At 38.4% G+C, this 27261-nt stretch overlaps 13 protein-coding genes across 13 annotated transcripts; 6 read left to right on the top strand and 7 right to left on the bottom strand.

Annotated features, from left to right (window-relative positions):
* Positions 1-1593: 1593 nt before the first annotated feature.
* On the bottom strand, positions 1594-4390 carry RHIMIDRAFT_12684 (uncharacterized protein). The gene is made up of 3 exons (XM_023605482.1): positions 3425-4390; positions 2957-3366; positions 1594-2883 (listed from the first exon to the last, which is right to left on the bottom strand). The coding sequence occupies exons 1-3, from the start codon at positions 4321-4323 to the stop codon at positions 1667-1669; spliced, it is 2526 nt and encodes an 841-aa protein (XP_023471539.1). The 5' UTR covers positions 4324-4390; the 3' UTR covers positions 1594-1666.
* A 330-nt stretch (positions 4391-4720) lies between these two features.
* RHIMIDRAFT_243841 (ARP23 complex 20 kDa subunit) lies at positions 4721-5441 on the bottom strand (the record flags this gene model as incomplete). Its single annotated transcript, XM_023609987.1, has 5 exons — positions 4721-4729; positions 4781-4951; positions 5002-5209; positions 5265-5383; positions 5439-5441. The coding sequence occupies 5 exons, from the start codon at positions 5439-5441 to the stop codon at positions 4721-4723; spliced, it is 510 nt and encodes a 169-aa protein (XP_023471538.1).
* Positions 5442-5861: 420 nt separating this feature from the next.
* RHIMIDRAFT_297118 (uncharacterized protein) lies at positions 5862-7781 on the top strand. Its single transcript, XM_023614270.1, has one exon. It carries the CDS (start codon positions 5872-5874, stop codon positions 7651-7653), a length of 1782 nt encoding a protein of 593 aa, XP_023471537.1. The 5' UTR covers positions 5862-5871; the 3' UTR covers positions 7654-7781.
* On the bottom strand, positions 7780-8496 carry RHIMIDRAFT_254879 (uncharacterized protein). The gene is made up of 3 exons (XM_023611127.1): positions 8254-8496; positions 8170-8205; positions 7780-8115 (listed from the first exon to the last, which is right to left on the bottom strand). Exons 1-3 carry the CDS (start codon positions 8478-8480, stop codon positions 7788-7790), a joined length of 591 nt encoding a protein of 196 aa, XP_023471536.1. The 5' UTR covers positions 8481-8496; the 3' UTR covers positions 7780-7787.
* A 23-nt stretch (positions 8497-8519) lies between these two features.
* RHIMIDRAFT_254876 (uncharacterized protein) lies at positions 8520-10944 on the bottom strand. The gene is made up of 11 exons (XM_023611126.1): positions 10737-10944; positions 10604-10687; positions 10414-10549; positions 10134-10359; positions 10018-10079; positions 9668-9962; positions 9443-9609; positions 9266-9378; positions 8991-9202; positions 8801-8929; positions 8520-8742 (listed from the first exon to the last, which is right to left on the bottom strand). Exons 1-11 carry the CDS (start codon positions 10887-10889, stop codon positions 8550-8552), a joined length of 1770 nt encoding a protein of 589 aa, XP_023471535.1. The 5' UTR covers positions 10890-10944; the 3' UTR covers positions 8520-8549.
* Positions 10945-13238: 2294 nt separating this feature from the next.
* RHIMIDRAFT_243838 (uncharacterized protein) lies at positions 13239-13698 on the bottom strand (the record flags this gene model as incomplete). The annotated part of the gene is made up of 2 exons (XM_023609986.1): positions 13239-13427; positions 13459-13698. The coding sequence occupies 2 exons, from the start codon at positions 13696-13698 to the stop codon at positions 13239-13241; spliced, it is 429 nt and encodes a 142-aa protein (XP_023471534.1).
* Positions 13699-17439: 3741 nt separating this feature from the next.
* On the top strand, positions 17440-18547 carry RHIMIDRAFT_12606 (uncharacterized protein). Its single transcript, XM_023605469.1, has 3 exons — positions 17440-17840; positions 17919-18334; positions 18399-18547. Exons 1-2 carry the CDS (start codon positions 17550-17552, stop codon positions 18180-18182), a joined length of 555 nt encoding a protein of 184 aa, XP_023471533.1. The 5' UTR covers positions 17440-17549; the 3' UTR covers positions 18183-18334; positions 18399-18547.
* Positions 18046-18997, top strand: RHIMIDRAFT_12601 (uncharacterized protein). Its single transcript, XM_023605467.1, has 4 exons — positions 18046-18145; positions 18270-18334; positions 18399-18567; positions 18636-18997. Exons 2-4 carry the CDS (start codon positions 18315-18317, stop codon positions 18921-18923), a joined length of 477 nt encoding a protein of 158 aa, XP_023471532.1. The 5' UTR covers positions 18046-18145; positions 18270-18314; the 3' UTR covers positions 18924-18997.
* Positions 18998-20100: 1103 nt separating this feature from the next.
* Positions 20101-21364, top strand: RHIMIDRAFT_222072 (methyltransferase; the record flags this gene model as incomplete). Its single annotated transcript, XM_023607452.1, has 4 exons — positions 20101-20222; positions 20275-20366; positions 20418-20851; positions 20898-21364. 4 exons carry the CDS (start codon positions 20101-20103, stop codon positions 21189-21191), a joined length of 942 nt encoding a protein of 313 aa, XP_023471531.1. The 3' UTR covers positions 21192-21364.
* Positions 21365-21612: 248 nt separating this feature from the next.
* On the top strand, positions 21613-22994 carry RHIMIDRAFT_196123 (LETM1-domain-containing protein; the record flags this gene model as incomplete). Its single annotated transcript, XM_023606096.1, has 4 exons — positions 21613-21819; positions 21868-22011; positions 22065-22199; positions 22257-22994. 4 exons carry the CDS (start codon positions 21613-21615, stop codon positions 22992-22994), a joined length of 1224 nt encoding a protein of 407 aa, XP_023471530.1.
* Positions 22995-23012: 18 nt separating this feature from the next.
* RHIMIDRAFT_12549 (ATP-NAD kinase) lies at positions 23013-24528 on the bottom strand. The gene is made up of 5 exons (XM_023605463.1): positions 24354-24528; positions 24171-24303; positions 23617-24099; positions 23379-23568; positions 23013-23317 (listed from the first exon to the last, which is right to left on the bottom strand). The coding sequence occupies exons 1-5, from the start codon at positions 24494-24496 to the stop codon at positions 23031-23033; spliced, it is 1236 nt and encodes a 411-aa protein (XP_023471529.1). The 5' UTR covers positions 24497-24528; the 3' UTR covers positions 23013-23030.
* A 381-nt stretch (positions 24529-24909) lies between these two features.
* On the top strand, positions 24910-26032 carry RHIMIDRAFT_233244 (acetolactate synthase; the record flags this gene model as incomplete). Its single annotated transcript, XM_023607916.1, has 5 exons — positions 24910-24939; positions 24991-25386; positions 25437-25604; positions 25663-25867; positions 25923-26032. The coding sequence occupies 5 exons, from the start codon at positions 24910-24912 to the stop codon at positions 26030-26032; spliced, it is 909 nt and encodes a 302-aa protein (XP_023471528.1).
* Positions 26033-26167: 135 nt separating this feature from the next.
* Positions 26168-27236, bottom strand: RHIMIDRAFT_195507 (CBS-domain-containing protein; the record flags this gene model as incomplete). Its single annotated transcript, XM_023606045.1, has 4 exons — positions 26168-26413; positions 26466-26660; positions 26710-27068; positions 27119-27236. The coding sequence occupies 4 exons, from the start codon at positions 27234-27236 to the stop codon at positions 26168-26170; spliced, it is 918 nt and encodes a 305-aa protein (XP_023471527.1).
* Between the last annotated feature and the right edge of the window lie 25 nt (positions 27237-27261).

Raw genomic sequence — 27261 nt, 5'->3', positions numbered from 1 at the left:
TCAAAATATGTATGCTCATGAACGGCAAGTAATTTACTTTATTTTCAAATAATCGCCAAATGCATGAAATAAAAAGAATCTTTGATTAAGAGTCATAAAGGCAATCTATCTGCTTCATGATTCTCTTTTCTATTGTGATATCCTATTCAGTCTTTGTTATTCCTCAGCCCTTCCTCTTGTCATTGTTTTACTTGGCCTTTCGTGATACCAGCCCATATCAATGTATTCCAAGGTATTCGGAGAGCGATTACACCTTCAAAAGTTTCTCCGAGATTGACCATCAAAGATTGCTCGGATGGTGAATGGAGCTCTTTGACACGGTTAAGCAGGCCTCTATAATTACGACTTAAATCATGCAAAGAATTGGCTTAAAGTTTCATATTCTATTTGTACAGGATGAAGTTGCATTTGTTGATTGCTTATGCTGTCTTGGCTAACTTGTGGTGAGTAGCTTTGTTTAACATAGCTTGACTGCTTTGGCCATTTATAACACCATTGACTACATAGCAAGTGTAAGCAGTAGCATGGCTTTAATAAAACCAAACTGGCAGCATTTTAAATAATGTCTTGATCCTTACACGCTTTCCTTTACTGAAATAAGAAATGATGAGTTATTGAATTAATAACGTTTATGACGTAGCAACGTTGGTGATGTATCAGTGCGTTTAGTTGAAACATCATTTGTACGCAAGCCTTGCGCTGTTGAAACTCAATGTTGAACAAAAATATACCACTGTAAATTAATTTATACACCTATTTAACCTTGTTTGGAAGCTAAAGTTTTTTTTATAGAGAATGCTCGCATCAAACAAATGTATATGCGGGGTTATTTTTCGATAAACAATATGTCATGAAAAGAACAACATATTTGTCTTAAATTCAAGTGTTACTAAAAAGCATTGAAGAAGCCAACAATAGGAACTATAGTACTATTTCCCCACGTCCATATTCCAGAAATGACAGTTAAAGCCAATCAAAAACATTACCTGTTTTAGGAAAGCACTTTTTCTTTTTTCTACACCCCGCTTTAATTTATTTGAATATAGCCCGGGATTACTTTAGCCTTTTATTCTACGATACCCTTTACGTAACAAAGGAACAAACCAAGAAAAAGAAGAGGGCTTTTGTTTTGCCGGGCATGTGAGCTTTGATGACTTTTTTTTTTTAAAAAAAAAAACTTTAAATGTTTCATCATGAGCATTTAAACAAAATGCTACTGTGACAATGATACTAATGTGCCCCCCTTACTGGTAACAAGCATCATCGTCATCTATATGTGTAGATCTTGATGTTACTCATATTCTACCTCCCACAAACTGGACTGACTACAAGGTAAAAGTACATGTGTTACCGAAAGATCCAAAATAGTCCAACACCGCGGATGACTTCCAAAGAGAGGGCGCAATAGGATACAATCATAACGTGGCTTTTTTCTTTCCCCAGATTTTGATTAAATATATACAATATGGTAATCCATCATACCATCATTCAACCATGTCTAAATCAAAACCATGTGTTTGACCATTATTGTACATTAATGTTGACAGTTGTGTGCTTTCTTGTTGTTCTTTACAATTGGAATGGAAACATTGTATTTATTACAAAAATAGAAATGCAGCATAAAAATACATAAAATACATAAACCAACATCATAAAAGTACATAAATCATAAAGTATAATAAAAGTTCGTTCTATAGACAACACCATTACCACGAACAAAGAGTAAAGGTATCTTTTTAGTCATGTGATCTACTTCTTCAATGGTTGGACTGTTTGAAAGATTATCAGGAATTTTACAATGAATTGCATTGTGTGAGGCATAATCTGTTTGAGGTGATTTCATGTCACCAAACCAGACTTCAATGTCTCGACTAAAGTTTTCTCCTGTCAATGTCAATCGACTCTGTTGCTTTGAGATGTCTTGGATGATAGGAAAAGGTGTGATGGATGAGGGCATATGTTCATCTGGTGTCCAAAAGGTATAGCTTGCACAATCTGTACCAACAATTGTCCACACTGCTGCATCAGAGACATCTTCTGTCCAACATGCGCCTTCAAGTCCAGTAGGATCTACATTGTTACCTCTTCCAACACTTCCACGACGTGCTTTACTTTCTCCATTACTCAATCGTCTACGAGGTTCCTTTTCCTGAAGGATATCTGGCCAAGATGCTGTTTCTGTCGTAGTAGATGATTGTTGTTGTTCTTGAGTATGGCATGCAGGAACAAGATTACGAGTTGAAGTTGTCTTGTGCATACCCACAACGTCATTCAAACAGGCCAAGTAAGTAACCGGGTGACTTGATTGAGGAATCTTCCAGTGACCGATGTCGATATCCTGCTTTATCCCGCTTTGATGGAAGGAAGGATCTTGGACAATTTGGAATGCGACTTTATGCAGCTGAGAGACAGGATCACCAAGTGTTTCATCCCCACATTCACCACCTAATGTTTTGTTGTAACCAAGGTCATCCACACGATTGCCGCCTAAAACCAAACTTTGCTTATCCACTTTACGTATAATCATCACTGGGCTGACCAAGCCAGTTGTAACACACTGTAAGACGACAGGTTGGTTGTAATGAATAGCAAGAGGGGTGGATGACTGCAAAGCAATGGCAGGAGGAGGAGGGTAGCTGGGATTGAGAGGATTATGCTTTGGACGGGATGTGACATTATCAGATGAACAGGATGTGTCAACAATCCATATGACGAAGGGATCCCAAGCACCTGTGCGAGAGACGAAGCAAGTACCATTATTATTGCTACTGTTACCGTCTGAATTATTGGACGCAGTTGTTGATACACCAAGATATTTAGTAGATACAGTTTGTGACCGGATGCGATTAAATAAAGAAATAGTTGTACCATGATGGATGCATACTATAATAACGAAACAAACAGATAACAAAAGAGTCAGCTATTGAGACGATATAAAGGCTAAATATCAACTTACATTCCATATTCTTAACACTCTGTCTCTTCTTGGATGGCTTACTGATCACCTTGATGCCTTTACTCTGAAACGTACCGAGATGCAAACCATTTCCAAGTTGAACCTTTGCCAATACTTCCACTCGCTTTCTCTTTTCGTCAGCATCATTTATATACAGTTGCTTAGAGACACATCGTCCAAAGACATGAGTGCTTGCTGCAGCCATTTTGCTATCAATAATGGCGCCTGAAGAGGTTTGCCATTCGATGACTCCAGACTGTTGGATCGCTTCACCGGATATTTGAATCGTTAGTTTAGGTGCTGTATTTATCTGAGAATGAAAGTAAGAAGCTTGGTTCTTGTCGGCCATTTTGTCCGACGTCCACCAATTAGCGCCTTTCATGATTGTTGCGGGTGGAGGACATAAGAATCTAAATAAAAAAAAACTTGTTAAACAAGGATAGGAAATATAACAAATGCTAAACCAACCTCTTTTCAGTGCCATAACTCTTTTGAGCAACTTTACTTGTTAAGATCATGATCGTTCTTTCACCGGGAATATAATCTTGATGCTTTTGAAGTAGGTAGTTTTGGATGAGAGGCTGAAGGGAAGAAGTATCCTTGATGTCGTCCAACTGGTGAATAGGTTCGAATCCCAATGAGACCTGCTGCATTGGTGTGATAGGAGGAGAAGAAGAGGAAGCGGAAGAGGAGGAGCCGAGAGGGGAGTCAGTAGAACGTCTTTGTCTTTTATGTTGTTTATCTTCTTGAGGTAGCTGTTGTTGTTGCTGCTCGAGTAGCCAGTCAGCCATGGTACTAATCTCGTTTGAGATGATAGCAGAAGGAGTGATCGTTTGATGAAAGCCATTTGTATTAAATTTAAATATATCATCATTAAGAGAAAAGTCAGAAATGATACTACTATCTACGGATAGTTCTCTTGGTCTTGTAGGATGATCATTCATCAATGTATCAAGAAAACTAGGGGAAAATAAGGGGGTTGTTGCATAATCTTCTTCTCTTAATGACATGGTGCGTTTATGAGTTGGCCTTACTGATTGTGCCTCCTCAAGTTGAGTAGATAGTAGATTGAAGTCGAATGAATGATAATCCATTTCTCCGACTGCTACTGAATGACGACGAGAATTTGTTCCGGATGTGGGTTCAACATTATGTAGAAATGAATGATGATCAAATAGGCTGTCTATGTTGGGTGATGAAGGTGAAGAATAAATAAAGTCTGTCCAACTGGGTAAAGATGAACTCAATTTATTCATCTCCTCTTGCTTTCTCTTTCTTGTCTCTGCTGTATTAATAACATTATTATTATTATTATTAGAAGTGGTATTGGCGTTGGTGGTAGTAGTAGTAGTAAACATGTCAAGCATAGAATATAATAATAATAATAATAGTCGCCAGCGAAATCAAAAAAGAACAAAAAAATGTAAGAAAGAAATACAGCCGAGAGATGATTGAAACCAGGGCCTATTTTTATATTTTTAATACTGTAACACAGACTTGAACCTTGTGGAGGAACTAAATAAAGCAAAAAAATACAACATTAACCCCACATTTTTTTTGAAATCTAAACCAATCAATCCATATCACTTTGACTATAATCTTTTTGCCGGCCACATGACTCATTTCCCGCTTTTCTTTCTAACCGAAGAAACGGGTAACCCTTTGCTCCCTTTAGAAAAAGTAAAAAAGGGCCTTTTTATTGTTATGGAAACCTCTTTTTTAATTTAACTCATACATGTATATATATAAGCCCATGTATTCCATTTAAGCAAACTATCAAAGTCAGTTAAAAAGAGATCCAATCACATCTTTTGAATAACTTACTTGAACCAGATAACTTTCAGCTACTATTCTTGCTCTAGTATTGACACTTAATTTCATCTCTGATATTTCCTTATCTACTTCTTCCATAAAGTGAACAATAAAGTCAACTAACTTGTGCTTATACATTTGCTCAGTGTGGTTATTCGTAATCAAGAAAGATATATCATATCCCTATGAATAAAAGTGAGTATTATGTACTATACACCTAGTTGAATACATACATCAATCGGCTTTCGACGTAAAATGACAAAGTGTTCTGCTCTCATCATCAAGAAGCGTGAAAATTTATGACATAATATACGTTCAAGGTCATCAGCTTGCTTAATTTTGATACTGACACGTACAGAATTAACAGATGGTTCAACCAGTACTTTTTCATTTTCATTTCGACTGATAATTAAAGGATTCAACAAGACTTCTTTTGACTTGCTGTTATTATTGTGTGTTATTTACCACTATTCTTATTCTCATTTTCTTTGTTTACCTTGATTCCACTTCGGGATAATTATGTCTTTCTGCTACCTGTGAAGAAAAGTTCTCTAAGCAAAGAGCGGCAGTCAAAGTGGAGCGAACAGCAGTAAGATATGGGCGAAGTGTGTTGGACTGAGAGATGAATAAGCAATCTTTATTATGAATGTAGAAAAAGTGTTAAATTTACCATTTATAAGCGATTCTGAGCAAAAGGAAGAAATAAAGAGAGAAATTGACATTAAAAAAAGTCTATGGCGGAGTTAAAGATGCTGACGAAGATAGAACCATATAAAAAAATGCATACTGTTCTAGAAGATAACATATTTTATATTCTATACAAGAACGCTTAAAAAAGGGGCCCCTGTTTTTAAAGATCTGTTTCCCTGTTTGTCAAAAAGAATGTTGCAAATTAAAAAATGTCCTGATTTTTACTTTCTGACATCAACCGGCCCTTAAATACCATGGAAACGTTCCTTGCTGTTGTAATTTGATCCGTTGTCTCGCAAATCCCCTTCATTATCCAGGTAAATTTTTTATGGCAAGAAACCATTTATATAAAGACTTGCTGGATATTTTACCTTTTTGCACCCGCAGATATCTTAAATTATACATTTATTCAAATGAAGTTATCTCTTGCTGTTGCTGCTTCTCTTTTATTGACTCAAGCCGCCTTTGCTGCTTCATCTTCAGCTTCTGTGGCTTCTGCCTCATCAGTTGCTCATCTCGATAAGCGTGACATGCTCGACTATTTCAGAAAGCTCTTTATCAACAACGCAGCAGCTTCTTCTGCTAGTGTTAGCTTCTCTGCTCAACATCCCGCCAAATACAGAAGAGCCCTTGCCAGCCAATCTGCTTCTGTCGTTCCCGCTAGTTCTGTTATTCCCAATGTTAACCGTGCTATCTCTTCCTCTATGGCTCCTAAGGCTTCCTCTTCTGCTGCTCCCAAGGCTTCCGCAAGTAGTGCCAAGAAGGGTTCTAAGCACAACAAGCGTGCTCTTCCTTCCTCCCACCAAGTCCTTCTCAAGCAAGCCTCTAGCTCTGCTGCTGCTCCCAAGGCTTCTTCAAGTGTTTCTGTGAAGAAGGGCTCTAAGCACAACAAGCGAGCTATTTCTTCTTCCGTTGCTAAGGCTGCCTCTTCTTCCGTGGCCCCCAAGGCTTCTGCAAGCTCTTCTGCTGTCAAGAAGTATAAGCGTGCTGTGTCCTCTTCAGTCGTTCCCAAGGCGTCTTCCTCCATGGCCCCCAAGGCTTCGTCTTCTGTCCACAAGGTTAAGCGTGCCGTCTCTTCCTCCATGGCTCCCAGGGCTTCTTCTTCTATGGCCCCCCAAGCCTCTTCAAGTGCTGCCTCTCACAAAAGATATAAGCGTGCAATTTCTTCCTCCATGGTCCCCAAGGCCTCTGCAAGCTCTTCTGCTGTAAAGAGATATAGACGTGCTGTCTCTTCTTCCATGGCTCCTAAGGCTTCCTCTTCCATGGCTCCCAAGGCCTCATCTTCTGCTGTTCACAAGGCCAAGCGTGCTGCTTCCTCCTCTGTAGCTCCTAAGGCTTCCTCTTCCAATGCCCCTAAGGCCTCTGCAAGCTCTTCTGCTGTCAAGAAGTATAAGCGTGCCGCCTCTTCATCCATGGTTCCCAAGGCTTCCTCTTCCATGGCTCCTAAGGTCTCTTCTTCTGCTGCCCCTAAAGTCAAGCGCGCCGTTTCTTCCTCCAAGGCCCCCAAGGCTTCTTCCTCAGCCAAGCGCTCTGCTTCCAAGAAGGCCAAGCGTGCTGTCCCTTCATCCTCTATGAAGGTTTCCGCTTCCGCCAAGCCCTCTTCTAGCGCTGTTTTTATGAAGAAGCGTGCAGTTTCCTCTTCTGTTGCTTCTATGGTCTCTTCTTCTGCTGCTCCCAAGGCCTCTTCTTCTGCTGCTCCCAAAGCCTCAAGAGCCGTCGCTCACAAGAAACACCGACGTGCTGCATCTTCTTCTATTGCCCCTAAGGCTTCCTCTGTCCCCGTTGCTTCCGCTAGCTCTGTCTCTATGAAGAAGCGTGCCGTCTCTTCCTCCATGGCTCCTATGGCCTCTTCTTCTGCTGCTCCCAAGGCCGAGCGTGTCAGCGCCTCTGTTAGTGCTTCTGCTGCCAGCGCCTCTACTTCCATTGTCAAGCGTGCTGATGAAGAAGAAGAAGAAGAAACCACTACTGAAGCCGCACAAGCTCCTCAAGCTTCTTATATCGCTGTCGTCGTCAAACACGGTAAGCCTCAAGCTGATTCCAGCAATGGTGAAGCCCTTGATTATCAAGTTGAAGTCAAGTTTATTGAGAATCCCGAAGGCACTCCTATCACTGAAGAAACTGAAGGACAAGACCAATACTGGATCGAAGACGACGTCGCTGAGCAATTGTATGTGGGCTATGACAACGAGAACTAAGAATGAATAGACGTCTTAAATTATTCAATCTCTCCTTTTTATTATTACTTTTTTAGAATGCACACTCCCCCTTTTTTATACCAAAAGAATTAATTATAAAAATAAAGTTTGTTTCTGTTAAACTCCCCTATTTTTTATTTTGTATCATGATTGATTGTATCGAAAATGAGTTTCATTGGAAGAAAGGTTTTATGACTTGGAATATGGTGAGATAGAATAAGGTTATATTGATTATCAATGATGTGGACAGATCGTTTAATATTATACGTATCAAAATCAATTGCTCCAAATAAAGTGGATATCAATCGATCTGTTGAATCGGACGCTAAGATAAAGGAAGGTTCAAAATTCAGACTTTCGCTTGTAAATCCAGGTGTGCCGTATGCATAATGAACATTGGGTCGATCATGAGTCACTACGATTGGAACTGCACTGTATTCGACTAGTTTGGAATAGTTTTGGCTATTCATAGACCAGATGAATCACTTCTTTACTCTTTTTCTTTGCTTTACTTACTGTATTTGTAAAAGGTCTTTTCTTGATTGTTGTGTGCTATTTAAGAGTTAATACACTATACTATTGTCGTTGCTATAACCATACAAATCATAGTTCAATAAAAATAATACAGCATATTTTGTATTTCCTGCAGAAAATACATCACTAAACAGATTCATTTCAAATATCGTGCCTTGGAAGAACACTTGTGCTGTGATATCTGGCAGTCCCTTTTTTAAATTCATAAGCTTCAGCGGAAGTGGGCTCTCTCCACCATGGCCCAAGTTCATTTCTCGAATACGTTTGTTGATATTGAATATATTTTCGTTCATGCTTGGTTTAATAAAGAAATAAAAGTTAATGCAAAGAAGAAAAAGAAAAAAAAAAAGAGAAAAATTTATTTAATCATCTAATACAACCAGCTCATCGTCGTCTTCCAGAATCACAACTTCGCCATTATTCATGTCTTGGTGTGATGTTTTCGCTTTCTTTGTATCATCCTTGTTTACTTCCAAATCAGAGTGTTTACGTTTTAGACCAGGTTTTGTTGAAGGAATAGGAGTCAACAATCGAACAAGATCATCTTTGAACTCACTATGAAAAAGAGAGTTGAGCATGTATTCATTCCATGACAAGTATACTTTTTTCTTACGTAGTCTCGAGTATAAGATCAAGATCGTTTCCATCATCATCACTCACACGCAGTATTGTACCTGGCTTCAATCCAATGTCCTTTAGTGGTGAATTAACATTATCATCATACTCAATGTCATATATTATTCTGATAAATTAAGCAATGCTGAGTTTAACAATTTCTATCATATATTATATGCATGTATTACCTGCTTCCATCCATGATTGCCACCTCATCCTCTGGCACGCCAGCACCTCCTTTCTCTACGGGTGGTAAGATCACTTTTTGGATCAAGTCATTTAGCGTCGTCATTTCAAAGTTCACTGCAACACTAGCTGTATTTGATCGACAGACATGGCATTCAGGGTTTGGTTGAGAATTTGCTTCTTGAACAAGACGTGATCCAGTGGTAAGATAGATCTAAAAAGAAGTAAGAAGACATGTTTAATACTGAATGAGGTCAGTTATTTTTACTACACTTACACGTTTGTTATTTTCTATGTTTCCACGAAGCACACCAAATGCCTTCATGACGACCACACCAGCAATAACAGCGTTTGTAGTTGCAATAGCTGGGATGATATTACCTGCCATGGCTATATTACACATGTATACAATTTAAAAAGCTGTTTTATCATTTTTTTTTCATATTGGTCTTACATTTTGCATCAAACAAGCTTTTAGTAGGAATTTGAAAGATATGAGCTCTAAGGTTAGACGCTGCTGTAACAAACTTCATGGCATCCTCGTCATCCTTATCAAAGGATAATGTGGCCTCTGGGTTTTTCTCTTTTTCCTTGACAAGTCGACTTGACAGTCTGGTTACACTATTTAAATGACGTGAGTCTTATTGTTTCTCTTTATCTGCATAGGGTACACACTCACGTCTCTTTAAATACGTCAAAGTTTTCTTCCAAACTCCAAATCTTTTGATCCGGTAGCGCTTGGCTATCTTCTTTTTGTTCTTTTGTTTTCTCTTGCAGAGTTTTCTCCATCATGTCATAATTTAGTGGTGAAGGCTTCTTACGGTTTTTCCACATTGACTCCATTGAAAGCAAGCGCTGAACGTCGACATTAAATACCTTGTCAAATACCATTTTTGGATAGTCAGTAGATCCTGCAGCAGCTTTGATAGCTTTAAGTTCCTCTGTTTCTCTGGCGAGTGCCACTAGTTCATTCGCTGGTTCATGGTGTAAGCTTTTATATATGTACAACATTCTTCTTTTATCAATTACCGTTTTCTTCAGAACTATCAGGTTCAAGCACATCCTCATCTTCCGAATTACTAAACAACTGACTGAAAATACAACAGTGGGTCCTTCATCATGTGTTGTATATTATACTCATTTACCTGAACAGGTAGCTTTTTGCCCAAACGATGCAGTGAATAGGTGCGCTAGGCGTACTTCTGATCGTACACACAGGGTAAGTTGTAGGTGAGGGTTTTGGTTGACAGTCAAAGCATTCGGTGATATCTTTTTTGATTACATAAGCTTGCCCCAAGTAGCCTTGAGTGCCTGATTCAACAAGTGGAATATTGGCTGCCAAGCACATGGCATTGACGTGTCTTCTGGCGTCTGTTTAAGGCTAATAAATACTGTGCGTATATACATATATACGTGTGCTGTTACCTAGGTTATCTAAAGCATTCAATACAAGTGTAAATTGCTTGAACCATTGCACATTAAACTGAGGATCTTTAATATTGGCTTGTGTTGAATTTATCTTGACTGATGGATTAAACTTTAATGCTGATTCCTTTGCTACCTAATGAAATTATTGTGTCAATCTAACAGATGTATCAACTGTATCCCATCTTACATGGGCTTTAGCTTTTTTAACATGCTGTCTTTGAAACAAAAACTGTCTGTTCAAGTTGGAAATATCGATTGTATCTAGATCGATCTACAGATTGTTAATTATTGTATAAACACATCATGTAAAAATATCGCACCACTTCAATATCTCTAAAGCCAGACAAGACTAGATTCTTCAATAGTTCGCAGCCAATGCCACCTGCTCCTACTAGAAGAACACGGCTACTAGCTACCTTATTGTATAGCTCTTCTCCAAGGATAGCGCGATTATATGCTTCTCTTCCAGTCATTGCAAAATACTTTACAAGTCAAAGATTGGCATCCTCGTAGTATTGGAATTTAAGCTCAGATGACAAAAGGGCGAAGTGGAAGGATGGGTATAATGCCCCACCAATTTTAGAGAAGAGGTATACCCAAATCTCCTGTTTTCTCTTTCCGTAAATAACTGAAGGTAGGTTTCCTACTATGTTAAATTCGATTAAAGCTTGTTATTACATTTAGCCTTGTTAGATGTCCCATATGATGTTTGAAATGTGTGACATCAAATACAATAGTTTCAATTTTCTTTTTTATGGATAAATATCGATTGTATTCTTGTAGCTTTTCTTTTTCTGTGAGTTCTCCAAGAGCTGAGCTAACCATGGCCAGTGAGAATTGAGCATGTCGTACTAAGTGGCAATAGTATGTTTTGTAGTCATTCTTAGAGTATATACATAAAGCAGTCTCATACGACAAGATTAAGTATTTATAGGGTAAACACGTCAGATAGCGATTGTTTAAAATGAATTTCTTCTGATTGTCTGGTCCAAATAGAGTTGTGTGTACCCGTCCAAGATATAAGCGCTTTAGCAAATAGGTTACCCAGAAGCCCCAAGAGGGGTAGGGAAATATACTGTTGCAAGATGTACCATACAAAGTCCCTGTTAGCAGTGATATACGCCGACTTTATATCAAGAAATGCCAGCACTGGGTTTATATTACGATCTACTCGTAGCGAACGACATATTTTCGATAAACGTAGTTCTTGATGGAGGACACTACGTGATTTCTGGAAGCCTCCTTGGGCAATATCGAGCGGCGGGCTCAATTTTTGAACAGACGATTCGATATATTATTCCATAATCTTTCACAAGATAGAAGTTAAAATTATCGGTCTGTAGTTACTAGTGTCAAATGGATTGCCTTTTTTATGAGTAGGAACAACTTGGGCTATTCTCCGGGCTTGAAGGGTGTAGGATCAGCGCTAGTAAAGACGGGAAAGCTCCAGCAATATAGATGCTGTGAGATTTTGAATAGGTTTGAGCACCTCATTATGTAGATGATTAACGCCCGGTGCCTTTTTGATAGGCAAATGATTTATGGTATCCTCAATAAGATCGACGTCGAAAGGACATTCTACGTTAGAGGGCACAGTGGACGAGACAACCTCATATATTTGGACGCCTTGCAGTAGATTATCAGAGAAAATGGACTCAAGGTGTGTAGCCATTGTATCTGCAGAGTGCTTTGATCCTTGTGTTGTAGAGAATACCAGCTTCAATGTTCGGTCTTTACATGTTTTACTGATCTCTGCAATAGCTTTAGTATATTCCCCAGTTGCCATTTGGTAACAGAATTTGTTCTAGGTCTCTCGCCACCGTTGATATATCAGTCACTTAAGTTGAGCGCAGGCTTCTTGGTACTTAAGCCAGTAGTGCAGTTTTTTCAGACCATATGCTTTACGCCATTTGTAATAACAACATTCGCGGGTGTCAAATGCCTGGAGCATGTCAACGGTCCAAAAGCCTTGCAGAGAGTCATTGGTTTGAATGTTTCAAGCACATGTGATATTCAGTGAATTGTAAATGGCTTTGAAGAGAGGGTGGTTGAATCTTTCAATATGGTGCTGTGCTACTTGTTCACTGGCAATTTGGGAACACACCTGCTCATGAGAGGGCCGTGATTGATAAGGCTCTATGGTTTTTGAACGAGAGTGAGACGATTTTATGATTAGAATCCAATGAATTATCTGTAAAAACTGACATTACAAGTTCCATTAGTTCAGTGTTACTAAGAAATAGATAGATGGTACTACTGTCCTGATGTGATAGAAACGTGGGTTGACCGTAAGCTAAGTGTTGGTTCCATATAATGATGTTGTTCATTATCCAGCAGTAGACTGTGCTACCGTGAGGATTTATCAAGCGGTCACCTGCGTAAGAACCGAGCCTGGCGTTGAGGTGTCCACAGATAATGGTTTGCTCGGAAGTACGAGCAGTCCGTGAAAGAGATGGCAGAATTTTCGAGGCTGTATGGCTGTCCAGTGAGAATGGTAAATATAGACAAAGTGCTATGGTGTCGGCTATCGTGAATGAAGGTTGGTATTGTGCTAGGAGAATGCCTGATGAAAACAAGTAGTATATATGATACTTATAGCTTAGATTAACCAGTAAATATATACCCTGTGCGCCTCTATTCTTATAGTATTCGACAGGTATACCGTAAGTATGAACTTATTGCCAGTTGGGGATACCTTGCAGGCGGTAGTAGCCAAATTTCAATGATTAAAAGAACAGCTGTGGATTGGCCTGCTTCGAGAATAGGTGTAATGGCATGTCTAGACTGGCCAGTGGCGTTGAAGAGAGTGATCGTCACCAGGCTCATAAGGATGCAGGACTATCTATGGTGTTAGTATCCTTTGTAGTATCGGCATCTGTGCTATTGAGGTCATGAAACAAATCGCCAGCATTGTCCATGTCGGCATCTTCAGTGAAAAGATCAACAGCTTGGATGAAAGTACTAGATTTACTGGGTAAGGTATCTTGTAGAAGTGCCTTACTGATCCATTTCTTGGAGTAGAAGAATCGGTAAACTACATACTTGATAAGAGCGCGAATACCTTAGGGTACGTGCCATGCAGTCACTATGATGCATGGTAGTATAGTTAGCTCTTTCGTCAGAAGAAAGGTCGGTATACTTGGGATTGCCTAGGACCTTGGGGTCGCAAAGATCAAAACCGTCTTTAAGGATCACTTTAAAGCGTTCTAATTGTGTACGAAATTCATTTACATAATCATCGTGTACGAGCAGCGCAGCAACGTGACGGTTGGGATGGTGCATATCCAGTATCCGGTTATTGTTAATATCAAGTTTCTTCAGGCAGGTTTGAATTTGAATTATAGGGGCGCGTAGTTTGGTAGGCAGGTATACATATTAAAACCCCTGGCTCTCAGAAAATGGCTGAAGAAGACATGCAGCTGCTCCTTGACATTGTAAACGGCGTTGCTGTTTATGTTCAGCTAGATTGCGCTTAATTTGAGCGACTAGTTCAGGATTGTGCCATGGAGGTGGCTGAGAAGAAAGTGCAGGGAAATCGTCCGGATTGAGGCGGTTAGCTTTCTTTAAGTGGCTGGTAGGGCTCGTTGGGTGAAATTCTGTTCAATTGCTCCTGAAGTTGGACAATTTGTTAGCGTAAATTGACTATTTCTGCGTGGGTTTCTGCTAGCTGGGTCTTGAGCTGCTGAGTTATATCCAGGAAAGATTACATATTACATCTGACCGTTTATGTTATCGTTCTGATTAAGCGGCGTACTGTTTGTGGTATTCACCACATTTTTAAGTAACGATAGTGTATGCTGTTTTCAGAAAGTAATATCGTTTTAAGGTGTCATGTTTTGTATATCTTTTATTATAAATTTCTGAATTATGCGACATTACTTTCAGAAAAAACTGTAAGAAGTAAATTTGGAAGTTTTTTTCTCTTGATTTTCTATGCGAAATAAAAGAACTATTTTCTCGTTCCACTTTTGTCCCATTTAAAGAACACAAATACAACACTGTGGAAGACTCCAAAAGCTTCAATACTTGTTACATTTATTAGAACCCTTAAGGATACAAGAGACGGAATAATATACATCATGGCGTGAGCCTGAAAGGCCGTACTACTCTAGGAGAACTATCTGCCGGCCAATTTACGACTTCTGATACCGCTAAAGAAAGGCAAGTTTTAACAAATGCCTTAGGACGCTTTGACAACTATCCGTTAAGCACAGCAAGAATTGTTCCAGAATCGAAAAGACCGTCAAAAGACCGACAGAGAGTCGACAGCACACCTTTAGAATTCATGGCTAAAGCACCTTTGCGAAAGGACGGAAAGAGAAAAGGCAGTCTTGAATCTACAATCAACAAAGGAGACAAGCTGAGTAGGTGAGCGCGTAACCATAAGATAAAAAAATTAGAAGGCACTTCGTCGAGCAAAAAAGGAGTCAGCCACCTATACTGAAGTGCCAAGTGCTGAAAAAAGATCAAAATAAACAATGACTATAAAATCCGTTTTCGTGACCATCATTTCCCATTACGTATTATAATAACTCACAGCGACTTTTTTATTCCTCTGTCTTTGACTACGGATTGTGTAGAAATGGCATCATATTCTCAAGTATCGAGAAAATCACAACGACCATCTGTAATTAAATCGAACGCTCAAGGTTTGGAGCAGAGACTTAATATAATATTCGACTCAAGAAATAGAGTTCGGTTGGCCTATTTGATGATGGTTACTGAATGAGATGCAAAAGGCATATGTGTCATTATATGCCCATGCTTATTCAAATATGTAGTTTAAGTAGTGAAGATGTCACAAATGCTAGTGTTGTATTTATTATGAACTTGGGTGACATAAGGAAACCGACAAAGGGTATCGTCTGACTGAAGGATTTCGTAAGGCTGACCAATGCCCCGTTCTGACCTTCTCACTTCTGCTTGGAAGCTTTCCTTGGCTTCGACCGACGGTTCAGCAGTGTGGTGGCACCCTTTCCCTCTCTCTTAGGAGGTGAGATTTATGTGACGTTGCCTGTTCAAACCGTGCAGTTGGGGTAGGTCGATGATAATATAATACTAGGACAAAACCAGAACTTGGGTGACATAAGGAAACCGACAAAGGGTATCGTCTGACTGAAGGATTTCGTAAGGCTGACCAATGCCCCGTTCTGACCTTCTCACTTCTGCTTGGAAGCTTTCCTTGGCTTCGACCGACGGTTCAGCAGTGTGGTGGCACCCTTTCCCTCTCAGGAGGTGAGATTTATGTGATGTTGCCTGTTCAAACCGTGCAGTTGGAGTAGATGTTGTTTTGTCAAAACATTTTACAAATGATGAAATTGTTTCTGATGTAAAATAATAATACAAACTCATTTTTTCATGCTTATTGCTGTTGTAATCAGCAATAAAATAAGCACGTCAAGGATAAATCTACGAGTTAGATTCCTGATGATGGCCCCTTTAGAGTAGCTTAAAGTTACTGAAATAGGTGACTTTGATAGTTGTATTACTTCCTAAATCTATCTTTTGTGTATTAAACATTTTATTATATATTATGCGTTATCCTTTCCTTCTTTTTCTTCCCTTGTAGGTTATTTATTAAACTATACGAGGAACTAGAAAAGTAAGATGTACTTTTATAATTATCTATTCTTTCATTAATAATAAATAAAGCTACCTTAAAACCCCACAAAAGCCACTACAATATTTACATTCCAAAGATTCCTTCCCAACTATTCCGAACTAAAAGTGAAGCTTACATTCAATGATGAGCAGCAATTTAATGAGTGGTTCACGAATACGGCAAGTCGTTATGCTGAATGGGAAAATAAGCCGTGTAACGCTTATACTCATAAGCTAAATTTGCCTTTTTATGAATGTAAAGACGGCACAGTTGTAGCCAGTCCACATTGCAGTATATGGTTGTGGGCATGCTGGTAGTCGTAAAATTGTTTCTGATGGTGATAGAAAAGAAGGCCAAATGCATTAAAGAAAGTCTAGAAGAACTGGCTGCCCTGCCAAAATTAAGAAAGTTATCATGAATGATGGCTCTGTTTTTGTGACGTATCACTGGCAACATCCCGAACATCAGCCATTCGACGGCGAAGATATTGCTTCTTCACGACTTTTTCTAGAGTTAAAGGAATGGGTCGAATAACATGTGGATAACTGTATGGATTGGAAAGCAATCAAAAGTTTGTCAAGTATAATTGAAGATAGTAACAAGACCATTTTCGTTTCTGGATCTAGTTTTCCTGCATCCTTGTTAACAATGCAACGCACTCTGCTCCTTTTTTTTTGCCTTCTACATTGCCTCCCAATAAATGGACACAGTTCTGGTCCTTGAAGGCCTTGCCTGAAGCTCAAACGCTGCATTTTCATTTCCTCTAAAATAATTTGCATTGTCGAAGTTCTATTCCAAGATTCGCTCAGGATGCTTCTGCTGCTTGTCAACTATGCCAAACGCCTGTGGAAGACATTAATTATCTTTTGGTTGCATGTTCGTTCAAATAGCCAATCTGGCAAGAAGTCTTCTCTCGATTTGCACCATACCTTGAATTTATTCCTGGAGATATCTTAAGTGTCCTCAGAAATTTGAATCATTTTGAATTTGTGGACAATAATCGTTTGCTTGTCCTCATCACTTATGTTTTGCTACTCATATGGCGTGCACACTGGCGCACTGTTTTTAATCGGGTGCCTTTCTTAGCAGACCACATAGTATCAGCAATTTTCGAAAAATATAGCAAACTCCGTCTGCATTAATTGCACTTCTCTCATTACGGCGAAAGGCTTTTATCAAATATTTGTTAATTTAATAAATAACAGTATTTCTATTGTGCAATTCTTTTTAACTCGACTGTCGAAGTTTATTGTCGAAATTTCGGAAAATGATTAAAACTCCGGCGACTACCACTAGGTTTCATGTCCAATTCCATAAGCTCTCTGCTTAATTTTCATTTCTCGACAGAAATTGAAATCTATTCAAGCCAAATTTAAACACGTTTATAAAGAAGAAAAGCATTAATGTTTGCTCACTTGATTACATTTCAGAATTTAGTCGGGAATCCAAAAAATGTCAAGTTAAAAAAAAATGCACCATATAAAAAAAGACTTCTGTCTTCTTTCTCTGTTCCTTTGAAATACTAAGCAAAATGACCATTTCTGATAGTCAGCAGAGTAACAAAACAGATAGTCCACTCAAGGCGCTGCTTAGCATTCCTGAAACGATGAAAGATAGCGCGTACTTTGCTACAGTTGTACCTGAAAAGTGGAATTTTATTGATTTTTGCAAAGTTTTGGATCAGAATGGCAAGAAAAAATACAACAAAACCATAATCAACAAATATATTGAGAGATATCAAGTTGCACTTGGCTGTATTATGAGGCTGAAAAACATGCCAAGAGAAGTACATACGTATGTCGGGTTCCTGAAAAAAGAAATTGTATGCATCATAGTTACACACTATTATTGGATGACTATACCTTTCAGTAGCAAACAGTGACTCATCCTTTTTCTATAGACTACTACTAAAGTAAATCCTAAACAGTTCACTTCGCAGATCAAGAACAATACTCAAGTTATAAACAGAAATAGCAATATAATAATTATAGGAAGCAACAATATCTTGAATACAGATATACAGCCATACATCGTCATCAAAGATGACTGCTACTCTTCTGAAGATGAGAAACCAAGAAGAAAATCACATTTTGATTACACTATCTTTGGTGGTTCGAGAAGCAATAAGTTAAAAGAACCTCATGTATGGATAAAAAAAAATTAGCAAGACCGTGTTCATACCTGTTCCCTAATAGTTTTTTATCAATAGTTTTTCATTAAGGACTTTAACTTATCCGAGTTTTTAAATAAGTATCGAGACACAGCACTCAGCAAAAACGATACACTAACGAAGACTATGACTGACGCAAGACAGATGTATATATTAAAATTGTTTACCTGTATTCATAAAAAGCTTATTATTTTTATAATCAAACGATAGGTCGTTAAATTACATTTATTATTTTCCCTTGGACTGGAAAAAGTCGTGTGTCAGAAGGCTTTCAGACGAAGAGCAACGCTTAATCTACTTTGAACTTCAAAAGTTGGTTGAAACAAACGCTGTAAATTTACCAAATGAAGTACAAGGTTGGGGAACTGGAATAGTAAAGGCATGTGAATGAAAATACCGAGAGTCAAACATTTAAATATGCTGCTAATATCTACTTGGTATACTTAGCTGTTCAAACAATATAAGAATAAGCTGTCATTGAAATATAATCCACTTGGTGCACTTCGCTCTCAAGAAATATTGTTGCTGGTGTACCATTACGCAGCTATTGAGCTAAGCAATAAATACAAGAACAATGATCCCATCGTTTGCTACAAAATTATCGCTGATCTTGTGGGAAAGAGCAACAATTGGTTTAACGAAAATATAACCGAAGATACAATGGTACATCAATACTTGGCTACATTTCTTGACCATATTTTTTGTCGTGATGGGCATTTTGTTCAAAAATGGTAGTGATGAACTTTTTGAATACTTATGTTACTTATTTCAACATGTTCAGGGCAAATTCCATGTTAGAAGCTTGCAAAGAATCAGCTTGCAGCAATGATTTTGCAGCAAAATACAAGTCTGACTTTGCAGCATGCGTCAAGTATCTGGAGCTTCAATTTGACGTCTTTGTTGTTGAAGTAAAAAAGCCTGATTGTGATAATCCAGGCGCAACATCCGACAAAGTCAAGGCAGCTAACGAAGCAAAGATCATGCTGGATATGATGGTTACCAACAGGGTTAGGAAGCCTCGTGTCTGCGCTTTGGTCGTGAATGGTTTGTATTCACATTTGCACTTGAACAGTGGCTGAATAGCTAATATTAATTGAAAATAGGAAAACGATGTTCCACTTTTGTGCTGGATCTCATACATGAGGCTGTATACAGCTATTATGAACTCGCAGAGTTTGAACTTGTGACAAAGATAAACAACATCGACAATTACTGGAAGGCTGTCGAGTCCTTATTGCAAGTGAAGGTATAAATGGACATTTATTAGGAGTAGATATGCAAGCATGCTTTTCATTGTACTAATTTTATGCGAGCAAATATTAGGCAATTCTACTGGAAGCCAAAAAGGACATTGTATCTAGTATTTCTGCTATCGTAAACGGAGATGCAAAAGATGGTATGCTTGATGGATGTGCTCTTCAATTAATTCATATACTAATCTTTTCTACTTTGTATTTGCATAGATAAAGCGAAACTGATGGAATGGACAAGGCCATCATTCGGTAAACCATACGAGATTAAAGATACCAAGTGACCATTCACAATAAAGTATATTTGATTTGATAAAGATATTTCATGTCTGATTAAAAGACTATTTTCAATGAAGAAAAAGAGGGACAGTATGACTATAGAATATATAAAAGGTTTACTGAGAAAGTTAAGGAGAAAATCGCAACTGTTGTATGGATAGTATCTATTTGATTAATAATGGAAAACTAGTCAAGACGTAGGTCATATTAAAGCTTGCTTATCACTTGAGCTTCTCTTCAGTCTTATTGTTGTAAAGAGATATAAGCTGTGTGACATGTCCAATGAATGGTCAATTCAAGCGCCACATAGACTGCTTTTTCTGACTGTTATTTCCTTCTTAAGCACTAAAAGAGAGTATCAGAAGAATGTGGCATTCTTCAAGATGGAACAAGTTGGAAAGAAAAGAACTTCATCAGTATTAGATGTGACAGAACCAGAGATCAGTTCAAAGTTTGGATCTCGTATTTTAACAGAGGATAACGATGTCTTTAAACATAACGCTTGGTAAAGAATAAAAAACAAAGAGAGAACAAGAGCTTAACCTTTTGTTCAAAAGGGATCATGTCGAATGGGATGAGGAACAGGAAGCGATGGCAAAAGAGAAAGTAAAACAACAACTTGAACACCCTGTACCTGAAGAAGAACAAGGTAAAGAACATTGTGCGTGTATATATCTTTTATGCTAAGCGGGTATAATAGAGCAATATTACAACAACCCTGCAGAATATTGGGACAAGTTTTATCAAAAGAACGAAAACAAGTTTTTCAAGGATCGCAATTGGTTAAAGGTTGAATTCCCTGAACTTTTTTCAACAAGTGAAGCTGGTGCGGGCAAGAAGAGAGTATTTGAGATAGGATGTGGTGCAGGAAACACCATGTATCCTTTACTGGAGCAAAGCGAAAATCCCGATTTATTTGTCTATGCCGCAGACTATTCAAAAACAGCAATAGATGTCGTCCAGGGCAACAGACACTATGATACCTCGAGGTCGTTAGCCTTTGTCTGGGACCTTGCCAGCGACGAGATACCAAAGGAAATTGAGCCAGAGTCAATTGATATAATTGTGTTGATCTTTGTACTGTCTGCATTATCACCGAGCCAATGGGCTCAAGCGATTAAAAACATACACAGGGTATGTATGTAATATAAAAAGAAAGCCCACTCTAAACGATCTTTAGATGTTAAAACCCGGAGGACTTGTTCTCTTTCGTGATTATGGTCGCTATGATCTTGCACAATTAAGATTCAAGAATAACCGCTTATTAAAAGAAAACTTTTATATCCGTGGTGATGGTACAAGAGTGTATTTCTTTACATCAGAAGAAATTGGTGAAATGTTTGGTAAAGAAGAAGAAGGCAAACAACTTTTCAAGATTGAACAAAATGCTGTGGATCGTAGACTGATTGTAAACCGTATGCGTAAACTAAAGATGTACCGTGTATGGCTTCAAGGCAAATTTAGAAAATTATAATGATAAATATCTTTTATCCAAGTGTTTTTTCATTTGAGTCAAAATCTAGGCAAAGTTCCTAAAACTGAGAATAAAAAGCTTAATTTTGTCCCTATTTTCCCCTTTTAGTCAATTTTTTTTACCTTTATCTCCCTCTTTTTTACTCTGTGTTTTTTTTTCCCTTTGTAAATAAGAAAATACCTTTATAGACTATAGAATATATACAAATACATAGAGGCAAAAGAAAAGAATGTATAGAAATCTAAGATCTACCATGCTGCCCCATTTGGCTCGTAACAGAGTGCAATTTCGACATGCTTATACCCAACGTTCTGCAACCCCAGTCATTCGATTGATGCTCATTCAACCTAATGTTACCACTCAGCGTGGCTTACATATTCCTCGTCAGTTGTTACGTAGCGAGATCAAACCTGTAAACAATATGGTCGAAGAAGCATCAAAGACAGTAAAGGAGCAAACAGTAGCAGCAGCAGTTAAACCCAAAAAGACGGTTTGGCAAAAAGTCAAGGAAGAAGCGACTCACTACTGGGATGGTACTAAGCTGCTTGGTTTAGAAATTAAAATTTCTTCTTCATTGACTTGGAAGCTTATGAACGGAGGAAAGCTGACGAGAAGAGAGCATCGTCAAGTAAGTGATGAAAAAAAAAATCGATAAACTTTTACTAATGGTCTGTAGCTTCGCCGTACAACCTCGGATCTTATGCGTCTCGTACCATTTGCCTTTTTTATTGTGGTGCCTTTTATGGAATTGCTCCTGCCTGTAGCCCTCAAGCTGTTCCCCAACATGTTACCAAGTACTTATGAAAGCAAATCACAAGAGGTATACATATTACACAGCATGTATGAGTTGGTTCGCTAATATAGTATTTATAGGAAAAGAAGAGAGTAAAGTTATTGAAGGTGCGTTTAGAGATGGCTAAATTTCTTCAAGAAACTATATCCGAAACAGGATTCCGGGGCACAACAGACGGAATGGCCGCCCAAGAGTTTGCTGAATTTTTCAGAAAGGTAAGCTGTAGATTAAGCCATTTATAAATGCACTCGTATTGATCCTATGCATGTTAGATTCGTATTACGGGTGAACAAGCATCCACAGAGGATTTATTGAACGTTGCTAAGCGATTTGAAGATGAATTGACATTGGATAATTTATCAAGACCTCAATTAGTATCCATGTGCCGATACATGAATATTCATTCGTTTGGAACAGACAACTTCTTGAGATATCAAATCAGAAGCAGAATGCGTCAACTCAAGGCAGACGACAAAGCTATCATGGCTGAAGGTATCGAATCTTTAACGCTGCCTGAACTTCAGAATGCCTGTGCCTCACGAGGTATTCGTGCTCTGGGCACCTCTCCTGCACGTTTGCGCGATGAATTAGCACAATGGCTTGATCTTCACTTGAACCATAAAGTACCCTCTACTCTCTTGATTCTTTCCAGAGCTTTCAGTTATACCGACCATGGTATGACCATGGAAGAAGCTTTGAAGGCTACGTTCAATAGTTTACCTGACAATCTTGTCAATGAAGCTGAGCTCCAAGTACTTGAACAAGTAGGCGCAAGCACATTCAAACAGAAATTAGAAGTGTTGGAACAACAGCAGGAGCTTATTGAAGATGAGCACGAGCAGGAAGCCAAAGAAGAAAAGGCTAGATTAGAAGCTGAAAAACTGGCCGAGGAAACAAAACTAGCTGAAGAAACAAAAATGGCTGAGGAAGCAAAACTAGAGGAAGATTTAAAGGAGACTGTGAATCAAAAGGAAGAAGAGATCCTGTCTACTCCAAACAAACAAACTTAAATAAAGAATTTGCTACATATACACCTTTATTACTAGCTATAATCTTGATCTGACATTCTCAGTCTCGGGTACAAATGAATCTCTCTCCAACTCTTGCTCTGTCCAAGGAGCTATACCATCTTGCTCATTTTCAGATAGGCGATTACTGCTGTACGCGTCTTTGCTTAACAATGAATCATTGGACACAATAGCCGATGTTTGACGCTTTCGAACGTTCCATTGCAAACAGGTTTGAACAGAAGAAAACCAATCATTGCTGACATCAGTAGAGGCATAAGTATAGACAGGGTAAGGTGACATTGTGATCTTGACATGATCTCCCTCTATATATATAAGCTAAATTATCAGCCTGTCCCCCTTCTTTTACACGATATGCATACGTACGCTTCAGCTCGATTGTATTTCGACCATCAAGTCTGCAATGAGCTGTATGTCTTGAACAAAAGGGAACAACAACTCGTATAATCATTGTGCTCGGTAAGATCATCGGTCTGAAACTCAATGTGTGAGGACATAAAGGAGTCACCAGGGTACAGTGCATATCAGGATGCGTCAGTGAGCCATTGGCTGACAGCTACACAAAAAACTATCAGCATTTTGTACGACATGTCAATTCACTTACAGAATATGCAGTGGATCCAGTAGCTGTTGCTATACACAATCCATCTGCCTGTACTGTTGTCAAATGCCTGTCGTTAGAAAACAGTTCAAGCAAAGACATGTTTGAGCTCGGTCCACGATCAATTACGATTTCATTCAACACATGAAAGGTTTGACCAGGCACAGCCGAGTAAGACTTTAGACCTGATGCTGTCGTATTTTTGGATATCTCCTGTCCTAATGCATTCTGTATCCATTCTGCCTCTGCTAATTCTTTACTCTCTCTAGTACCCAAAGATGACTTACATCTATAGACTGTACAGCTCAACCGCATTCGTCGTGTCTTTGAAAGTCTTTTTTCAAACAGGTTATCAAGTTCTTTACGGTATGAGGTAAACAAGAAGGGTGCCAAAAAGCCAAGGGAACCCAAATGAAAGGGCATGATGGGTGGTACATGAGACTGAAATAGGGTTGAAGTAAACAAGATCGTTCCATCACCACCCAGCTGTTTAATGGTAAGCAAAAAAAGAAAAAGAAAAAAAAAAGGCATAAAAAGATTGTTGTTTGCAGGCTTACAGTAATAATCAGATGAAATAAGTTTGGCTGTCTATAGCATAACTTTGGTGTCCAGAATTTAAGATATGTTTGCCAAGCAGGATGAGTGAGGCGTTGAAATAGTTTTGGAGTATTCAAGTGTGCATCTACATATCTTGAAGTCGTGTATATTAATACTTGCTGATCTTGTCGAGATCTACTTACACTGTAAAAGGGTGTTCTTTACCGAATCGAGGAGTAAAGATCAACCACTCTGCTAATTCAATTGTGAACTCGACTACTTTTCTGTCTCTTGCTTTACTAATTATTAGAATAGTGTCTTTGGAAGGGTCATATTCCTCAGTCATTGCTAGGGAAAGAAGTGTCTTTCACAACTCAGGTTAGGCAGAAATATATAAAAAAATAGGCTTATCCAATGAGAAAAAGCATTATATAATATGTGTGTAGACAAAAAAAAAAATCATGATATAACACTCAACTTGTATAAAAGCTGATCTACTTTTAAGAAGAAAGGAAAAAGATTGTCAGCATAAATACACGTATGCTCCATAACAAATAGAATGATCCTATGTGTGTATGGGGGATGTCATTGTCGGTTATTCAAAGTGACAAACAGCAGCACAAATGAGATGTACCAATAAGCATTGCTTATTTTTTATGATTCAAATTCTCGTCACAAAGCATACAAAGTATATAAATTGTCAATCTTCTTTCCCCTTTCCTTTTATTTTTTCTTTTTGTGCTTGTGTGTGTATATCTTATGTTTATCAGATCATTTACGAATCGCATTGTAAGTTTTGATTTGAATGAATGAAGTGTATCTGATTTATTATTATCATAGGCAAGCGGTCAATCATCAGCTATTGCTCGACGCTTCTTGACAAGTCCAGCTGCATCATCCACATCAGCCATATCTTTCAAAAAGCATATCCGTCAACGCCGCTTTGGACCCGTTCCTGCTACACCACCACCTTCTGCCGAAGATGCTGTCACTAACATTCTTTATAATACACCTGCTCCCAGTAAGGAACCCGAAACTCGTCATATCTTGAACTGTTTGGTCCAAAACGAACCTGGTGTTCTCAGTCGTGTATCTGGTATCTTGGCTGGCCGTGGATTCAACATTGAATCATTAGTTGTCGCAAAGACTGAAGTTCCTGATCTCTCTCGTATGACCATCGTTTTTGATGGCCGTAACGTACAGATCGAACAGGCAAGACGTCAGTTAGAAGACTTGGTAAGTTTTTATACATTTATTGAAATATATCTCTAATGTGTCGATAATAGGTCCCTGTTTGGGCAGTTTTGGATTATACAAATACAAAGTTGGTTGAACGTGAACTCTTGTTGATCAAGGTCTCTATTCTTGGTCCTGAACATTTACATGAACAATTGCCTACAGCCAAACTGGATGATGATGTGCAATATGAAGATGAGAATTTGAGCCGTCATGAGGTAAACGATTCTCTTTACTACTATATAATACGGGATTAACCCGTTGTGTTGATTGTAGGATCATCCAACTGCTGCTTCCGATACCCTTCGTCAAACCTTTTCACATTTACGTGCTCTGACAGAATTGACACGTCTCTTTGATGGTAAGGTCGTTGATGTCTCCTCAGACTCTGTTATCATCGAACTATGCGCCAAATCAGAACGTCTATCTTCCTTTATGAAGCTTTGTAAGCCATTTGGTATTCTTGAAGCATCAAGAACAGGTAAAGAATATAAAAAAAAAAAGAAGAAAAGAACCATGATTAACAATGAATATAGGTGTTATGGCCATGCCTAGATCACCTGTACATGATCATTATGAACCACAAACTGAACATTCTTACGAAGAGAATGATTCTGTTGATGCCACTATGCTTCCTCCTGGTTAGAAAGATAAAGAAAAAAAAGAGCGTGTGTATTATATATGTTTATAATAAAATATGACAGTGTTTATTATTTATCAATATGTATCATACAAACCATCAAAAAAAAGAAACAAAAATAAATACATGGCAGGTTGTTATTTAACGAGATTTATACCCAACAAGATATCCCAAAATATTGGATAGGCTTACAATACCAATCAACTTATTATCTTGATCTACCACAATCAATCTATACACTCTCTGCTTTCTGATCGTACGGAATATAGAATGTAATGTGTCATTTAGAGTACATGTATGAACTCCAGGGTAGTCCTTTGGTCTTGCTTCCATCGCATCTCCTACAGACATGTCTAACTCTTTATATTTCCCAGATATAGCAATACTCTATCTCATCCTCTTTAGAACCTGCTTTTTGTCTTTTGTTTTGTATTCTTACCATCACATCTATTGTTTCATATACATTCAGTACAACGTTATTTTTATCTACAATAGGTACAGCACTGATGTTATGTTCGGCAAACATATTGATGACTTGAATCACAGGTGTTGACATGGATGCCGTAGCTATGTTTTCATATGTTCCTATCCGTAACTCTGATAAAGGCTGGCGTAATGCTTTGGTATGCTTAAACTAACAAAAAATGAGTCACTGCGTTATCTGATAAGTGTGTCATACGTACATTGGATGCGATAAACTTTAATATGCGATACTGAGTGATGACACTGACGATAGTCTCGGTACCAGTGCCTGGTTCTTTGTCGAGCAGTGGCACTCTATGCGCTCGACTTTCTGCCAGTAATTTACAAGCGTCGTAAAGTGTTGACATGGGGTTCATCGAAACGAGTTGTGGAGCTGGTGCACCCACTTGTTTTTCAACATTACGCAAATGAGCAAGTTCAAAATTCTCCATTTCCTTGAGTGCTTCATCGACGGACGAGTGGGTATAATAATACTGTATCAAATTTATAAAGTCGGCTACTGTCAACATGCCGGAAAACTTTTGTGTTTCGCTTGACCACAATGGGGCAGAGACAATACCTAAGAAAAATATAAGACACATGATGTGTAGTGTTTATATAAATATGAACCATTCTGAACAAGGACATTGAGTGCTTTCTTAACTAAAAGTCGAGTATCAAATACAATGAGTCGATAACTAACGGGTAAAACATCGTAGGCGGTATGCTCTTTCAAGAAGCATCGCATCAGGTTTTGAATTTCACATGCTGGA

The sequence above is a fragment of the Rhizopus microsporus genome, assembly GCF_002708625.1.
Source record: "Rhizopus microsporus ATCC 52813 unplaced genomic scaffold scaffold_1, whole genome shotgun sequence".
Lineage (NCBI taxonomy): Eukaryota > Fungi > Mucoromycota > Mucoromycetes > Mucorales > Rhizopodaceae > Rhizopus > Rhizopus microsporus.
Note: the sequence above shows the minus strand (reverse complement) of the source record. Positions and strands in the feature narration are given on the sequence as shown.

Excerpts from the sequence above, each read along its gene's own strand:
- RHIMIDRAFT_12684 (XM_023605482.1), bottom strand. The coding sequence starts at position 4,323 with ATGCTTGACATGTTTACTACTACTACTACCACCAACGCCAATACCACT. Across the intron at positions 3,367-3,424 it reads AGTTATGGCACTGAAAAGAG|ATTCTTATGTCCTCCACCCG; the intron begins GTTGGTTTAGCA and ends TTTTTTATTTAG. Across the intron at positions 2,884-2,956 it reads GAGTGTTAAGAATATGGAAT|TATGCATCCATCATGGTACA; the intron begins GTAAGTTGATAT and ends TCGTTATTATAG.
- RHIMIDRAFT_297118 (XM_023614270.1), top strand. The coding sequence starts at position 5,872 with ATGAAGTTATCTCTTGCTGTTGCTGCTTCTCTTTTATTGACTCAAGCC.
- RHIMIDRAFT_254879 (XM_023611127.1), bottom strand. The coding sequence starts at position 8,480 with ATGAACGAAAATATATTCAATATCAACAAACGTATTCGAGAAATGAAC. Across the intron at positions 8,206-8,253 it reads TTTTTATTGAACTATGATTT|CACACAACAATCAAGAAAAG; the intron begins GTATGGTTATAG and ends ACTCTTAAATAG. Across the intron at positions 8,116-8,169 it reads AAAGACCTTTTACAAATACA|CCAAAACTATTCCAAACTAG; the intron begins GTAAGTAAAGCA and ends GTCTATGAATAG.
- RHIMIDRAFT_254876 (XM_023611126.1), bottom strand. The coding sequence starts at position 10,889 with ATGACTGGAAGAGAAGCATATAATCGCGCTATCCTTGGAGAAGAGCTA. Across the intron at positions 10,550-10,603 it reads TTAAAAAAGCTAAAGCCCAT|GTAGCAAAGGAATCAGCATT; the intron begins GTAAGATGGGAT and ends TAATTTCATTAG. Across the intron at positions 8,930-8,990 it reads GCAATCATGGATGGAAGCAG|AATAATATATGACATTGAGT; the intron begins GTAATACATGCA and ends TTAATTTATCAG.
- RHIMIDRAFT_12606 (XM_023605469.1), top strand. The coding sequence starts at position 17,550 with ATGACCATTTCTGATAGTCAGCAGAGTAACAAAACAGATAGTCCACTC. Across the intron at positions 17,841-17,918 it reads GGTTCCTGAAAAAAGAAATT|ACTACTACTAAAGTAAATCC; the intron begins GTATGCATCATA and ends CTTTTTCTATAG.
- RHIMIDRAFT_12601 (XM_023605467.1), top strand. The coding sequence starts at position 18,315 with ATGACTGACGCAAGACAGAT. Across the intron at positions 18,335-18,398 it reads ATGACTGACGCAAGACAGAT|GTCGTTAAATTACATTTATT; the intron begins GTATATATTAAA and ends ATCAAACGATAG. Across the intron at positions 18,568-18,635 it reads GGGGAACTGGAATAGTAAAG|CTGTTCAAACAATATAAGAA; the intron begins GCATGTGAATGA and ends TGGTATACTTAG.
- RHIMIDRAFT_12549 (XM_023605463.1), bottom strand. The coding sequence starts at position 24,496 with ATGACTGAGGAATATGACCCTTCCAAAGACACTATTCTAATAATTAGT. Across the intron at positions 24,100-24,170 it reads TATTTCATCTGATTATTACT|CTGGGTGGTGATGGAACGAT; the intron begins GTAAGCCTGCAA and ends ACCATTAAACAG. Across the intron at positions 23,318-23,378 it reads AAATACAATCGAGCTGAAGC|AGGGAGATCATGTCAAGATC; the intron begins GTACGTATGCAT and ends TTATATATATAG.